General features: G+C 40.3%; 3 protein-coding genes across 5 annotated transcripts; 2 read left to right on the top strand and 1 right to left on the bottom strand.

Moving 5' to 3' along the window:
* The first annotated feature begins 4,552 nt into the window (after window positions 1-4,552).
* LOC139948271 (uncharacterized) lies at window positions 4,553-6,294 on the top strand. The gene is made up of 2 exons (XM_071946372.1): window positions 4,553-5,010; window positions 5,379-6,294. Exons 1-2 carry the CDS (start codon window positions 4,789-4,791, stop codon window positions 5,484-5,486), a joined length of 330 nt encoding a protein of 109 aa, XP_071802473.1. The 5' UTR covers window positions 4,553-4,788; the 3' UTR covers window positions 5,487-6,294.
* Window positions 6,295-6,785: 491 nt separating this feature from the next.
* LOC139947878 (uncharacterized) lies at window positions 6,786-9,045 on the top strand. Its single transcript, XM_071945714.1, has 2 exons — window positions 6,786-7,091; window positions 7,549-9,045. The coding sequence occupies exons 1-2, from the start codon at window positions 6,846-6,848 to the stop codon at window positions 8,872-8,874; spliced, it is 1,572 nt and encodes a 523-aa protein (XP_071801815.1). The 5' UTR covers window positions 6,786-6,845; the 3' UTR covers window positions 8,875-9,045.
* A 229-nt stretch (window positions 9,046-9,274) lies between these two features.
* LOC139947880 (negative elongation factor E-like) lies at window positions 9,275-14,998 on the bottom strand. 3 transcript variants are annotated; one of them, XM_071945719.1, is made up of 9 exons: window positions 14,831-14,997; window positions 14,168-14,243; window positions 13,887-13,951; window positions 13,162-13,373; window positions 12,543-12,586; window positions 11,841-11,967; window positions 11,176-11,354; window positions 10,258-10,371; window positions 9,354-10,219 (listed from the first exon to the last, which is right to left on the bottom strand). In XM_071945719.1, exons 1-8 carry the CDS (start codon window positions 14,900-14,902, stop codon window positions 10,295-10,297), a joined length of 852 nt encoding a protein of 283 aa, XP_071801820.1. In that variant the 5' UTR covers window positions 14,903-14,997; the 3' UTR covers window positions 9,354-10,219; window positions 10,258-10,294. The 3 variants fall into 3 exon arrangements, with proteins under 3 accessions (XP_071801817.1, XP_071801820.1, XP_071801819.1); XM_071945716.1 differs by having other exon boundaries at window positions 9,275-10,371; window positions 11,141-11,354; window positions 14,831-14,998; XM_071945718.1 differs by having other exon boundaries at window positions 9,372-10,371; window positions 14,831-14,994.
* Window positions 14,999-15,117: the final 119 nt, after the last annotated feature.

Here is a 15,117-nt window from a genome sequence, read left to right on the forward strand (position 1 = left end):
CTCGCTCGGTGTATCCCAACATAGAATATGCATAAAATAACAAACCTGTGAACATCTGAACTTAATCGGTCGTAGAAGTTGCAAGAGAACAATGGAAGAAAAACATCGTTGTCGCACAAGTTGTGTGCTTTCAAGATGCTTGAATTCTCGATGTTTTAGTTCGATGCTTCATTCTCAAAAACTACGTTACTTCAGAGGGGGGCGTTTGTCACAATGTTTATAAAATGAACAGCTCTCTATTGCTCATTACCAAGTAAGGTTATTGTTGTATGAGTAATTACCAATAGTGTCCACTGCCTTTACGTCCTAATGTCAATATTTCTACGGACCCGACGTTGCTTAGGGGAAGCAACGCGGATGATGGTAAGACAAACTTGAGATATAAAACACACGCCTACAAAAAATCACATCAATATGCCTTTGATGGAACCGACCAAAGGGCTTAATTGGTTTTTGGTTTGAATTAATAAAACATAGTCTCTCTACTTTGTGTTGAAGATGTGTCTTCAGAAATACCCCCGTCGCATTGAAGACGCACGCGGTCTGCATTTTTTCTGTTCATCAAAATTGCCACTATCGCAGTGCTTTTCAATGGTAAAAATTTGTTTGCTAAATCTATTTGAAAATGGGAATCGTTACACACTTTTTTATTATTATTTTTATTTTTTTATTTTTTTATTTAGATGGTAATTTCACAGAACAAAAAGCGGTCGTGAAACGTAGTATGTGTTTGGTTCATAAAACAGTCGTAGACGCACACACACCATGGCAACATCGTCTTCGTTCGCGGAATCTTTACTCATGAGGTTTTGTTTTTGTTTAAGAAAGAGGAAAGCGTTTCATCTCACCACTGTTGACAGTTGTGGGCTTAGCGTTTCTTCATAGTTATCGACCTGTTCTTTGCATTTCTTATTTAAAAAATCTGGATGGAATTTCTGGACCGTGTTTGAATTGGAAGAGAACATAATGAAGATGCAGAAATCTATTATAAATGAAGATCTGCGTACAGTCGAACTCATTGGGCGCACTTATTCGACCAACCAGCTAAATACGTTCAAGGACTAGTTGCTGAATGAAGTGAATTCTCCTCAAGATCTACTTTAACTTGTGTTCATTCTTCAACAAATTTGTATTCTTAAAAAAAAAAAAATACAGAACAAAAATCCTAATATTTAACACGGTTAAATTTTTAAGTAACAAAGAGAGGTTTTGTGAATATTTTGTTCGAGTAGTGTTGGTTCTGAAAAGAACCGCTGCTTGACGACTCAACGTTTCGATCATGCAGTTGCTTTGGTCGTCTTTCAAAGACCCTTTGACCTGAATGAATGATTAAGCTTCCTGTCTTCTGGACAACGTCTCTCGTTGTCCATGTCTTGAGCGCCAACACCACGCATCTCCACCACACGTCATCCAACCAGATTATTCCTTAACTTGCCTTTACTAAATGCTATTAATTTCTAATCCACTATGCATAATTGATGTCAACAGGCTCCGAAGATTAAGTCGCATCGACGCGTCGCTTCCTGGCCCCGTCGCATTCTGGCCCCGTGAGATCGGGATACACTAGTGGATGGAACGTCGTGTCATTCCATGCAGTCGGTTCGGTTAAGTGTATTTGATGGTATATAGGGCGAGTGAACGCGCCAGTATTTTTGTTTTGGTCCCTAAGGTTTTTCCCGCCACAACCATGTCTCATCATTTGTCACCTAGGTGTTCCAGACTTTAAAGGTGCAGCATGCCACCAGGGCAACGTTTTATAGAGCTGTTTCAGCACAAACAGTGGTCTTGGATTGGTAGTGACTATTTCCAAGCCTCGCTACCATGCATGTTGTGCAGCGCGCCGTACCACCAGCTGGCTTTACGCAAACTATTATTGGTTCGATTTCCAGCAGTCGTCAACCGAAATGAAATCAAGAAGAAAGGCGTGCCTCTTTCGGATTATCACGTTACGTTACGTCACGTCACGTTACAATACGTTATGTTACGTTACGTTACATAACGAGTACGAGATAATGACCCGCTGTACCAAGACTACACAAAAAGAAGATGAAGCAAAACGAAAGATTGCTTACTGTGAGAAGGCAACATAATCCAATGTGTGACGTCAGATTACAATAGAGACACCATAAAGAGGAATCATGGCCGATCGTATCTTACATCAGATAGCCCCATACGTGCATTTGCGGCAGAAACTGGTCGCTCGATAACGGATTGTTCTAATGTCCAACTGGCAGGTTGGCACCTGTGCCCAATGTCTTAAAGCTAAGACAGTGTGTATGTTTGATGTGATCAACCATAAATCCTCTGAAAAATTGGGCTCAAATCATTATGTCAGTTAGGAGAAGAAGAAAACGGTGAAAAAATGCACAATTACCAGCATGTTAACAAATATAATTGTCCTCGTTATTTGTTGCAACAACTGAAACTTAAATGTGAGCTTTTAAAAATTGAGGATTGTAGTTTACAAGCAAGGTGAACGAAATTGTGGTGGTTTATTTCAATTTAAGGAAAGCACATCCCACATTGTACCGGTACCATAGCATAGTGCTCCCCGTTTGTCTCGTTCGTATTTGCCTCCTCCCCCATCGGATGGAGAAGGTCACTTTCTCGCATTGTTCACGTCACAGCATTATCAAGAAAGTTGCTGTCATTTCCTGAAACCTTGATTGCCATTAAATAGCAGTCGTCATCGCTAAGTTGTTTCTCGCGATGAAAAGAGCTCATTTGAAAGAAATTTCCACGCAAAACAAAGTAACTTCCTGCATCTCTCGTATAATTCACTTTAGGCGCTTCTTTTGATTGATAAACAACAATATCAATACAATAAATGGCCTTGAAATGACTAGCAACCAAGCTACTTAGAAATAATTTCAATTTGTTCATTTGCTTGAATTTTTTGGAATTACTGCGAGAAACAATCCATTGTGCGTAGTTTGTGCCCTTGACCAGTATTATAAGCAATACAATGTTTAATTGAATATTGCGGAAACCTGAACCATTTTAGTCTTTTTGACTGGGAGTAAGCTAGACTCATCACACATTTAGACGAAGAGGTGCTTACTGTGAACTTTAATTGATTTAATTGCTCTGGACGGATGGTGTTGTTTTGCAGAGTATGTCACCAGCTCGGAATGACACGAGCATTTATTGTAAAGGGAAGCTATGACGAGCAGTGATTGATTTATCCTATTTGTTTGTTTATTTATTTACTTATATGATAAAAAGAGCGGCCTAAACTAGCTGTTTCACCAATGTGCTGCCAGCCAACAACACCAGACAAGAAAGGCAAAATGCATCAAGACAAATAACTACATATATAAAAGCATGTAACATCTTCAACGGAGGACATGAAAGTTGCTAAGCATAATTATCAGACTTAGGCTCGTTAGTCATTTTGAAAATACGTGCTTTCGGTACTGGGCTTCACTGACAGGAGGGAACCTATAAGCAGAAGCTCAAAGCCCGAAGCCCAAACCATGGTTTCGAAAATGGCCAATTACATGTGCTTTGTATTCCTACTTCTTTCAAAGACGATAAATTTGTGGTCTGTGGTTAAACAAAACAGTCTGCTAAAGATACATCCATCGACAAACATAGCAGAGTGTATTCCCCTCTGCCTATAACAACTAACGAGAGTAAGGCAATGATAAATCGCCTGTTATCAAGATGATGGATTGTCTGTCATCAAATGAGTCTATTACTCTCGATTCGCTTCATTAATTGATGGATGAAAATATGCTCTTAATACAAGGAGCAAATTATGAATTGTGTTAAAGGGAGTTCTTTCAGTGTATTGGCCGCCATCTTTGATTACAAAAACTTGCACGCGTCACGCACTGCTTGACCGACATCTCTTCACGTACGCTTCATCGGCGATATGGCAAGTGCACGCAAGAGGTTTATTTCAATCTTACCAATTCTGCAATCTTCATAATTATATGAATGATACTAAACCTACAGTTCTTGCAATGGCTTTAATAAAACGGTATTCAGAGAAACGAACGAACGATCTTATTTTAAAGAGGATTAATTTTGTAGTTAACTTTGTTTTGGAAATTGTGGTGAGCAACTTTGTTGATTAAGGCAGTCGCGAGAGGGCGTGTTTTGTATCAATGATGAAGACTCTCCTCGTTTTGAAGCAAGTCATGAAATAATTTGAAACTCTGGCGGCACAAGCTTTGACCATTTCTACCTCCATGCTTTGACTTCTGTTTCATAAATTTCGGTTCACACCTTGATTACGGTTGTTTGGTAACGATTAATATGTTTCTCTTGGACTGTGCAAACATTGATACTAGCCGGGGTGACCTGCGTAGGTTGGTGTCGGGTTGTTCTTTTCAAATTATCAACATGTATCAGAGCCACGTCACTCATTGTTGATAAATTGCTTAGTTTTGAGACAGCTGCGAATTGACAGTATTTGTTTTAGAGTGCCATGTCAAACATGAGTAACACATGTGTGTTCTGAAACTGTTGCAGGAACTAAGTAAACAATAAAAGTCGAAGTGAGGAGGTTCGGTGACTAGTACGAACCAGAGCCGCTTTGAAATTTAAATATTATTCCATGTGAGGATCGTATGACACAAGTTGTTGATTTATTGACTTCAAATGATCGTGATTTTTGTATAAAACCAAACCTCAAACTTACAAAGCTCATCCATTTGGCGTCAAATTCAAGAAGTTGGGGTCAGGCTGTTTCTCTGTACATCTCAGAGCACACTGTGCCACATCACCGTTGTCGGTCGTTGTCGAGTTTCTTGTTACTAATCCATCCACACAAGTACAACAATGAAACATTTGCTGTCAATACTCGTCATCACCGTCGCGGTTTCGGTGGTGAGCTCCCGAGCCGTCCTGCCAGTCCTGAGAGATCAAGGCACCTTCGTCAGATCGAACGGGATGCTTAAACGCGTTGCCCGCGATGCAGAATCCAATCTAAAGTCACTGATGAAGACTACAGCTCAAGATGCCGAATGCAGATACTGCGAGAAACTTGAAGAACTGAAAAAGGTACGTAGATTTATGCATGGAGGAAGGTAGCTTTACGGTGGGGGTAATCATGGAGTTCTATTTCTACCTCCATGGGGTAATGTTTTCAGTCCTTGACTAGTTTAGAGTTGTTGTAAGGAAGCGCTACAAAAGTGTGGACATTAGAACAAGTCCACACAGAGCTTGATACACTATGTGGACTTACATACACCCACACGAGTGTTGCAGAACATGTTTTGAAGAGTGTTGAAGTAATAATGTACACAGTAAAAGCTAAAAGGGACAATATTGTGCCCATAATACCCTTAAACAATTTTTTTTATAGTGTTTAAAGAGTTACGTATTCGAAGTTTTATTTCCATTTCTTCATTTTGATTTGTCTACCACAGGCACTTCTCGCCATTGTTGAAAGAATGACGTGTCCAGATGAGCCAGAAGTCCCGTCAGATTCTTACTTGAGTTCGAACGATATTGATCTTGGAATCATCGACATGTAGAGTCAACTCAAGATTTGCACTGAAAGTGATGACGTCACTTGGATTATGTCATGTCTGGAACTACAGTATGCCTTACTTTGAACTATCGCAATTACGCCTGTGATTTTTATGTCAAGAATTTTGCGTGACTTTAAATAGCATCATGATTCATTTTTCCTGAAATCATATCTTCGTTAGGAACACTGGGTAAATCCAATCTTCATAGCTAGTTCCCTCATCCCTGAAGTAACCCTCAGATATTACAAAAATGCAGGGAGGGTTCAACTATAATATGCTGGATCCCAAGCAGTCTGCTGATTTTACTTGTAATGGCTAAAAAGAACGCATATCGTTCAATTGAGTAACTGCTGTATAAATTCATGCCTCAAAGTTAGTTGGGTGAGAGATAGAGGCAAAATCGCTTTACATGAATGCATGGGAGTGAAACAGTCTGAAGTTTTTTGCCGAAAACGACAGGGAAACCTGTTTTATAAAAGGCTTACTAAACTACTTCAAACCGCCGTGTGCTTATATCTGGACCTTTAGGCCTCCATTAGTTATTTGAAATTGTGGTAATCTCACACAAATTATAGGATTGATCATACTTCCGTTTTACAGTTTTATAAAATAATATTCCAGTGCTATTATCAATGTCGACGCTTTACACAGAAATAAAGTTTCTTCAAATGTACGTTTTAATAATTTTTGATTTGTTTTATTTTACACGTTCCTGAAATTGAACTGACCGCAAATATTTATTGCACAAAAAGAGAACCAGAATATTTCTCCACCCAACCTCGGTTTGGTTCGCAGTTATTTGAATGGGAGAAAAATAAAAACCTCAGTTTGGGCTGGCACATCAGATGAAGGTCGGCTTCCCAAGAAATGGCTATCCAGTGTTTTTATTAACAAGTTGTGGCTTCTTCAAATATAAGATCGTGTATGCGTTCCACAGCTGGTCTACGTCTATTGAAGTTGAAAAAATCGAACAAACTTGAAGACAAATATCGAGCGAACAGAACTACCCGTACGACGGGTTCGTCCAAAACACACTATTCCATATTTGCTCACTTCAGGTAAATATTAATAAACTGTTGATTCTCTCGAAATTTTGTCTTCTTGTACTGAGCCAAATATGGATTTTCTGATAGAACAAATCCAAATAAACACTCTTTTTTATGTGGGGAAGATTTGTCAGACATATTCTAATAAAATGATTAATTATCTGCTGTAAATGTATAGTAGACTGTGAACTGTAATCGCAACACTTATACCATGGATGGGTTTATGCAGGGGTCTTATTTAACAGTGAACGAGCAACATAGAAGAACGTCTCCTTCATCATCCGTCCCATAAAGTAGAACATTTTGTTTGATAACCATGAACGCCAGTGCATTATTTGTGATCGGAGTGTGCCTGTTTGCGGGGTTACCGTCCGGGAATACCAAGCCCCTACCGGACCAAGATGGGGCTCGGCGCGCCGAAACACGGCAGCAGCTGAGGCAAGCGCCTGGTTTTCTCAAACGGGTGGTTGAGAGTTCCATCGAGGCGAAAGAGGTAGACAGTGTTGAGATGGTTGCTGATTGTCTGCAGGGTGAATGCTCCGAGATCTACAAGCTCAGACCTGTAAGTTTCCACACAAAGTTATCTATGTAGTTTTTAACTTTCGGTTCAGGAGTCCCCTTAAAAAGTCAGAATTAACATTTCACACCGAAACAGACAATTCTTATTTTCCAATTGAAGCTGGACACTTTAGACCGTTATCTTTTTTGGTATCAAAGTTATTTCACCTTAAAAGCGAGAAATGCCATAAGAGCATTGTACTTATGAATAATAGGGGGTCTGGATGAAGTCGGGTATAAATGAATAAACTTCACCTTATTTTACTAAAAGTAGGAAATGGATATTTCTATAAAACAAAATGTTGAATGATTATTTGCTCTCGGCCGACTTTTGTTCAGGGTGGTCACGTTAATTGATGAGTTGAATTCATACCAATATCAGCCTGAATAGTAATAATGGACTTACTTCACATTCTCGTTACTTTGAGGCTTATATAAAACGAATGTTTTTCTAATTGCAGGAGCTGTTAACTTTGATCAAACTGATCAATGAGAATGACAGAAACGCTGGACAAAGATTATCGCTGGCACAGCCAAGAGGGCCTCACTTTGGTAGTCACGAATCTAGTAGCCACCCTGAGCCCATCTCTGAGGACAACATATCTGAGTCAATAATCTCTGAGGACGGTCACTCTGATTCCAGCCACAGTGAGGACGGTCATTCTGAGTCCAGCATCTCCGAGGAAAGCCACTCTGAGTCCAACAGCTCTGAATCCAGCCACACTGAGGACGGTCACTCCGAGTCCAGCAGCTCTGAGGATGGTCACTCTGAGTCCAGCCACACTGAGGACGGTCACTCCGAGTCCAGCAGCTCTGAGGATGGTCACTCTGAGTCCAGCCACACTGAGGGCGGTCACTCCGAGTCCAGCAGCTCTGAGGATGGTCACTCTGAGTCCAGCCACACTGAGGGCGGTCACTCCGAGTCCAGCAGCTCTGAGGATGGTCACTCTGAGTCCAGCCACACTGAGGACGGTCACTCCGAGTCCAGCAGCTCTGAGGATGGTCACTCTGAGTCCAGCCACACTGAGGACGGTCACTCCGAGTCCAGCAGCTCTGAGGATGGTCACTCTGACTCAAGCCACACTGAAGACGGTCACTCCGAGTCCAGCAGCTCTGAGGATGGTCACTCTGAATCCAGCCACACTGAGGACGGTCACTCCGAGTCCAGCAGCTCTGAGGATGGTCACTCTGAATCCAGCCACACTGAGGACGGTCACTCCGAGTCCAGCAGCTCTGAGGATGGTCGCTCTGAATCCAGCCACACTGAGGACAGCCTCTCTGAGTCCAACAGCTCTGAGGATGGTCACTCTGACTCAAGCCACACTGAGGACGGTCACTCCGAGTCCAGCAGCTCTGAGGATGGTCACTCTGAATCCAGCCACACTGAGGACAGCCTCTCTGAGTCCAACAGCTCTGAGGATGGCCACTCTGACTCAAGCCACACTGAGGACGGTCACTCTGAGTTCAGCAGCTCTGAGGATGGTCACTCTGAGTCCAGCCACACTGAGGACAGCCTCTCTGAGTCCAACAGCTCTGAGGATGGTCACTCTGAGTCCAGCCACACTGAGGACGGTCACTCTGAGTCCAGCAGTTCTGAGGACGGTCACTCTGAGGGAGGTCACTCTGCTACAGCCACACCGAGGACGGTCACTCTGAATCCAGAAGCTCTGAGGACGGTCACTCAGAGTCCAGCAGCTCTGAAGACGGTCACTCTGATGACGGTCACTCTAAAACCAGTGTCTCCAAGGACAACCACTCTGAGTATCTCGGGGAGCAGACACTCCTAATTCATCTTATCTGAGGCCAGCCTTCATTTCCGAGTGCAGCACATTTTAGTTAAAAGTTTTTCAAGTCGCAGCTACCTAATTTCATTAAAGTGTCACTTGTCTCTTGAAATTGAAATAATTTAGTTGACAGCCTAGTTGTCAGGGATTGGTCTTTAATGTTTGAAGAATAGTTTTGTAATTCCCTTGCTGCATTTAGCTTTAAACCCCTGTTGCTATTGAGCACATATTCCACCTAATCCTTCATACTTCAACACCATGTTTTCTGTTGGATCTCATTTGTAAACTGAGTACATTCTACAAAGGATCAGATTTACCACCATAAGCAGAGGTTAACCTTGGGTGTTGAATATTATTTGGTATTACCCATACACCGATGTTGTACTGTATACTCAATATTCCCCCACCCAGTCCTGTAACAAATAAAAGAAATGAGGGGCGAATACCTCCGTAATGGGACAACTTAAAATAAACCTCACAAAGCTCATGAGTTTTTTTGAGTTGCAAGCTTTTATTCTTACTGACTGCTGTATGTACATTATTTACATAAAGTATTTACAGAAATGCAACACGTGTTGTGTGATTTGCTCCACATTTCATAACATAACGGAACATGACATTCCTCATACTTCCAGTTCAACAAAACATAACACATCCTCTTACTAATCTTTAAGAAGGCAAAGATTTAAAAGAAATTTCAACCATGATTTAAAAGTCTGCCTGAATACGGTGGGTATCAACTGTCAGATGATATGGTGCTACCTCATTATCTTTTCTCTCAACAATGCAGCCATTTTTATTGTTAAGTTTGAATAACGTCTGGTATACTGACTCGTTAAGTTGTGAGCTAGTACTTAGTTTTGAACTCCTCAGACTATAAGACGGCGTTCCTACATCACATAAGCAAGTCATTCTTGATCCCAGTGGTGTACACTCTTACCACACAGTTTTTCTTCCTGAATGCCTTGCTCAATCATAACCCCCTGGAAGTGTGACTTTGAAATATCCAGATATATTGGATATTTCAATAAGCTAGGTGATTGATCTACAATACCTGAATGCTCAAAATGGTCACAGCCCCCAAAACCCATTGAAATCATAGAGCAATTACTGCCCCTCATTCTTCTATGAGTTTAGGGCGACTGTTAAAACATGATTAATTTAAAGCGGATTTTGTCAAAACACTTCAATTTTGAATAGCAATTTTAACAAGCTTGCGTGCTAAAGCAGTCACTTTTCTTTAGGCACTCAATATTGTTTTTCAGAGCTTCCATTCCAGGAGTTAGTGAGGAGAGGCATCTGAATAAATACTACCACTGTTGAAAGCTCATTTGAGGATGTAACCTGTTAAATTACATTCAGTTGAATATGTCGTGTCCTGTCTACTAAATATTCAATGGCTACCATCAGATGTGTTGAATATTCATTGGAATAAATCATCATCATACACCTTCTTCTCCCTTTTGTCTTTGTGTCTGCTGCCTTTGATGGCTCCTTGTGCTATAAACAGAAAAAAACAAGATATAGAAGAAAAAAAAATCTTTAAAGGCAAAGTATACCTTTGGTGTTTGGAACCGTTTGATTGTTTTATTCCTGTAGATATTAAGATGTATACAACACAAAATAATATGTACAAATTTCATTCCGAAAATAGGTTGCCAACAGGAAATTGATTCTTTCAATTCTAAAATGTGATTTCATTGTATCATAAAGTTAAGATCTCGGTGAATGAGGTTAGACAATGGAGAATTATGTGTGCTACTACGTGGCAGCAGACTTACCAGGTAAACGTTTATTATTTACGTAGTTCCAAGCATGTACACATTACCAAGAATGATTTTACCTGGCAAGTCTGCTGCCGCCTAGCATCACAAAATTGGGTAAAGGGGTACACTTCCTAGCCTGAACATTTGAAGTCACAGTTCGAGGCTTGTGAATAGACCAATCCATTAAGCCTCGCCCCATTACGTGTTGACCAACCACAACCCGTATCGTAACCAAAAGTCCGACAAATTAAGGTCCGACATGCGTGCACATTTGCTTAGCGCGCACGGTAGAGTTGTGCAGAAAGGCATTGGAGAGGCGCACATGTTCTTGCTCACACGTGCGCCGTGGGTGGAGCCTAATGGATCGGTCTATTACACCAGAGATCTGCTGTTGAGCCATGTACATTATCACCTTTTACCTTGCACCATTTCACATGGTTTTAATGGCTCTGGAGATTCACAGTTTAATCCAAAAGACATGTCTTTACATACAAAGCCAATACCTGTAGGACAGGGACCAGTCTACACAATTCCTCACCTAGATCACCCCACGTTGACTTTCCAACTGTCCGGGTGTCATTGTTGGCGTACTTGTGAATGTCTGGTTGATGTCGTGCCAGTGACACGTGGAGAACCGTTGACGAAACCATCTTGTTGTTCATTTCATTGATGGCTTTGTCGGCCGCCTCAAAATTATCAAACGTGATGAAGGCACAACTGAAATTCAGAGGAGGAACACAAAGGTTAAAAATTGAGGAAGCTTTCCCTTTTTAAACCCATCAAACCTTGAAACTTGAGTTGACAAACCATTTGAAGACGATGAATATTTTTTATAAAAAGTAGACACCATGTTCTGGGTTTTAAAATAAGCTTCTTGCGACTTGCGAGATAATTTTAGAACAAATCTGGTAAAAAGAAAATGTCTTAACAAAACACAACCCAACAGTGAATTTCAGAAGTAACCACAATCCAGTTTTAAGAGACAAAAATCAAAATAAGTATGGAGACATCTTCTAGAAGCCCAGGCTTGTGGTGCAATGCCCGATGGACAGACAAACAGACACTTGACAAGAACGTACGGACAGACAGGTTGAACAAAGACAGAAATGATGAAAGACTTATACAAGACGTTGTGCAAATTTAACTCGCACAAACATCTTTTAATTGAAACCTGTCGCGAAGACAAGAATTATTGATGCCCACCTCTTCTCCTGCTCCATGTTGATATTTGCAATCGTCCCAAATTTCTTGAACGCTTTATCGCACAGCTCGTGGGAGATTCCTCGACCATGGACGTACACTGTATTTCCGCGCTTTCTTTCCTGTGAGCCTGTGTGTATTAAAACAGCAACAGGTGTTTCAATCAATTATAGGACAGGTGTTAATCATTACCATGAACAGATGTCGAGTACAAACAAAGGGTGTAATTAATATTTGGCGAGTGTTTCAGATCAATACGACACAAGTGATAAGAAGGTTGATGTACTTTGTAAACCATAAATAGTCACCAATAATTCAGCTGTTCACCCTCACACACGTGTGATTGAGAACACATTTAAAGGCAGGGTACATTTTTAGTAATTGTCAAAAACCACATATTCATAAAAAAAATAATAAAATATCAAAAGTTGGCCTCAGATGGTCATTGAAGTTGACAACGAAAGAAGCAACACCCTAGTTACACAGAACTGTGTGCTTTCAATGCCTGAGAAAAGGACCAGACCTGAAGCCATTCTCAGAATCAAATTTGTGGGTGAAAAATTACCTCTTTCCCTAAAATTACAAAGGGGGTCATCTCTGACAATGCTTTATAACATCAATAGATCTCCAGTGCTCTTTATTAAGAAACCAACATACAAATGACTGTCTCATTTAGGAATGGTGTAATAGAGACCGAGTACCTACCGTCAGGTATGTCTGTTTGGGATGGTTTCCGACTGCTTACAAAACTAAAAAAAGAGAGCAAAACAAACATTTTTAAACAAGCACTTAGAGAATGGGTTTTTCAATACCTGTAATTCAAACTGTCTGAAAAGCCAATTCAACTGCAGGAGTTGTGTATGGTGGTACGTAACTCTCTGTCTCTGCCTGTTTAAACTGAATATTTAAAATGCATTGATTACATGTTATCGTACTGCAGGCTTCCACAGTTTACCCATGTTCAAAACCACAGTGGATATTGAACGGTCAGACAGTAGGAGGGTTGACTGTGAACCATATATGTAGATGAATTAACCACCTATATCACAGGCTTCCAAAGTTTACATATTGTTCACACCACAGTGGATATTGAATGGTCACACAGTAGGAGGGTTGACTATGTAGATGCATTCACAACAAATATTATACTCAAGGCTGCCAAAGTTTACCTTTTTTCAAACGGTATTAGGCTATGATACATGTATTATGGATGATACTAAACGGTAAAACAGTAGGAGGGTTAAGTGTATAAAGTAAACGATTTTCCATTCAATGGAACTTGAAGTCAATAAAGTAAAATTATACGCCTCCCATTCATACTCACTTGTCATATAAATTCTTCTTGTGTAGTTTCCTACCATCCATGTTGGGTCCTGGACTGGTCTCCTCCCCACTGGAGGGGCCACTGTTTGGACCCACAAAAGGCTGGAAAATGGGCAGGTCCGGTGCCTTCTCTGGCTCCTTAAGGCTGCGCTGCATCTTACGTGAACGCTTGAACCCTGAGCTCTTGTTCTCTTCTAGCTTGGCTTGTTTGGCCTATCAGGAGTCAAAGATTTAAAACGAAATCAGCAAAATAACCCACAACACAATCACCAGTTGCTGAGGTGCCCTGTGCTTTTGCTGTCGAGCCCTTTGCAAAGTTCCAATACAAACTTTCCTCATAGAATTGGGAGTTGACTAGGCCTAACCTGAAGTTTTGCTGAAATAGGCTGGGAAACCTATAACAAAATGTGGTAGGTTGGAATTTTGATGGTCTTTCTCATCATTGGTTAGACCAGTATTTTCAAAAGGATTTTCAGAGATGTAAAATAAGTAGAATTTGAAACTTTGTTTGGTGGAAGTATAATTAGGTGAGGTTTGTGGTAGGACCTTGTGTAAATCTATTTTGACTAATGTTGGTTCTGATAAGAACTGGTTGATAGCACAACGTTTCTATCAGTATGCTCTAATCAACTTCAAGAGAATGTTGGACTCTGTTGCTGGGATGCTGCTTAAGTACTATCTTGGGGAATGTAATGTTGCTGTAGTTCTTAGCTTCGTCACACTGACCTGTTCAGCAGCTAATACTTTCTTAGCCATCTCTTTGGCATCTTCTTGGCTGGTTTCCGGCAAGGCTGCATTATCAAAATGGAAATAAGTAAAATGAAAAAATAATAATTATGTAACCAAAATATTGATAAAATAGGAAGACTGCCAACCTTGAGGCTCGCTAGATAACTCAGTTTGTAGAGTGGTGGCACGTTAGTCGAGAGGTCGCAGGTTCAAATTCCGCTGTAGTTAATATTCCTTTATCAACTTAGAATTTATTTTGTCTACTGAATTCAACTTACCTCTTTTTGTACCTGGTTGTGGAGTGAGAGGCGCAGGTTTGTTTTTATTATTTTTCAACTGTTGTAAAACTTTCTTCTGTAAAAAAAGCAATTCAAAACAAAGTTATTAGGCCTACTACAATATTTTGATTAAGTAAATACCTCTATCAACCCAAGACCTGGTTGTTGCAGCACGTACGTTTTTATTTAAATTTATTACTACCAACACGACAAGCCCAGGTTAATGTGCTTTCCACAATTGCGCTAGAGCCTTTGGGAAAATCTTGGCATAAAAACATGGATTGAGTCCAGCATATGATATTGACACTGTATTTTCTGATGCTCCATTTTATAAATACAATAGGGCCTGTCTAGGCTAATTCTAATTCTAGTCCCATCACATCATTCATAAAAACAAAATACAAAAATGTTATCAGGTTATTGGCCCCATTCATTTCGCTGTATCTTGGCACTTAAAATTGGGCCAAAGAAATCCTCATTAGTCATGTAACTTTATAGTGTATTACAATTTATACCAAATACAAGTATTTCATCATGCAAAACTAACAATAACAATATCAAAAAAGCAAAATTCAAATCACAAAACAATTTTCACGATATTGGTGCAGTGATATTTTACATGTTTACAAAATGAAATTATCACTGATTCCTATAATTTCATACCTTTTTCCGTATCTTGGCATATTTATTTTGCAGCATCTCCTCTTCCTCAGTCATACGGGACGGAAAAACCATTTGGCTAGTTCTGCTGTTGTTTTTGGCACAGTCAAAAATGAAAAATAAAATTGAAAAAATGTGGATCTATAGCAGACGGTCACCAGCTGTCCAGTCAAAAAAATTGTTGGTGGTACCCGGCGCGATCAGGATTCAGGTATATGTTATCCGTGTACCAGTGTAAATGTACTGGGGTCACCGATTGGTGGCGTCATTTATTGTTTCTAGTATCTTCT

This window comes from Asterias amurensis, chromosome 15, assembly GCF_032118995.1.
Source record: "Asterias amurensis chromosome 15, ASM3211899v1".
In the NCBI taxonomy this organism is placed as follows: Eukaryota; Metazoa; Echinodermata; class Asteroidea; order Forcipulatida; family Asteriidae; genus Asterias; species Asterias amurensis.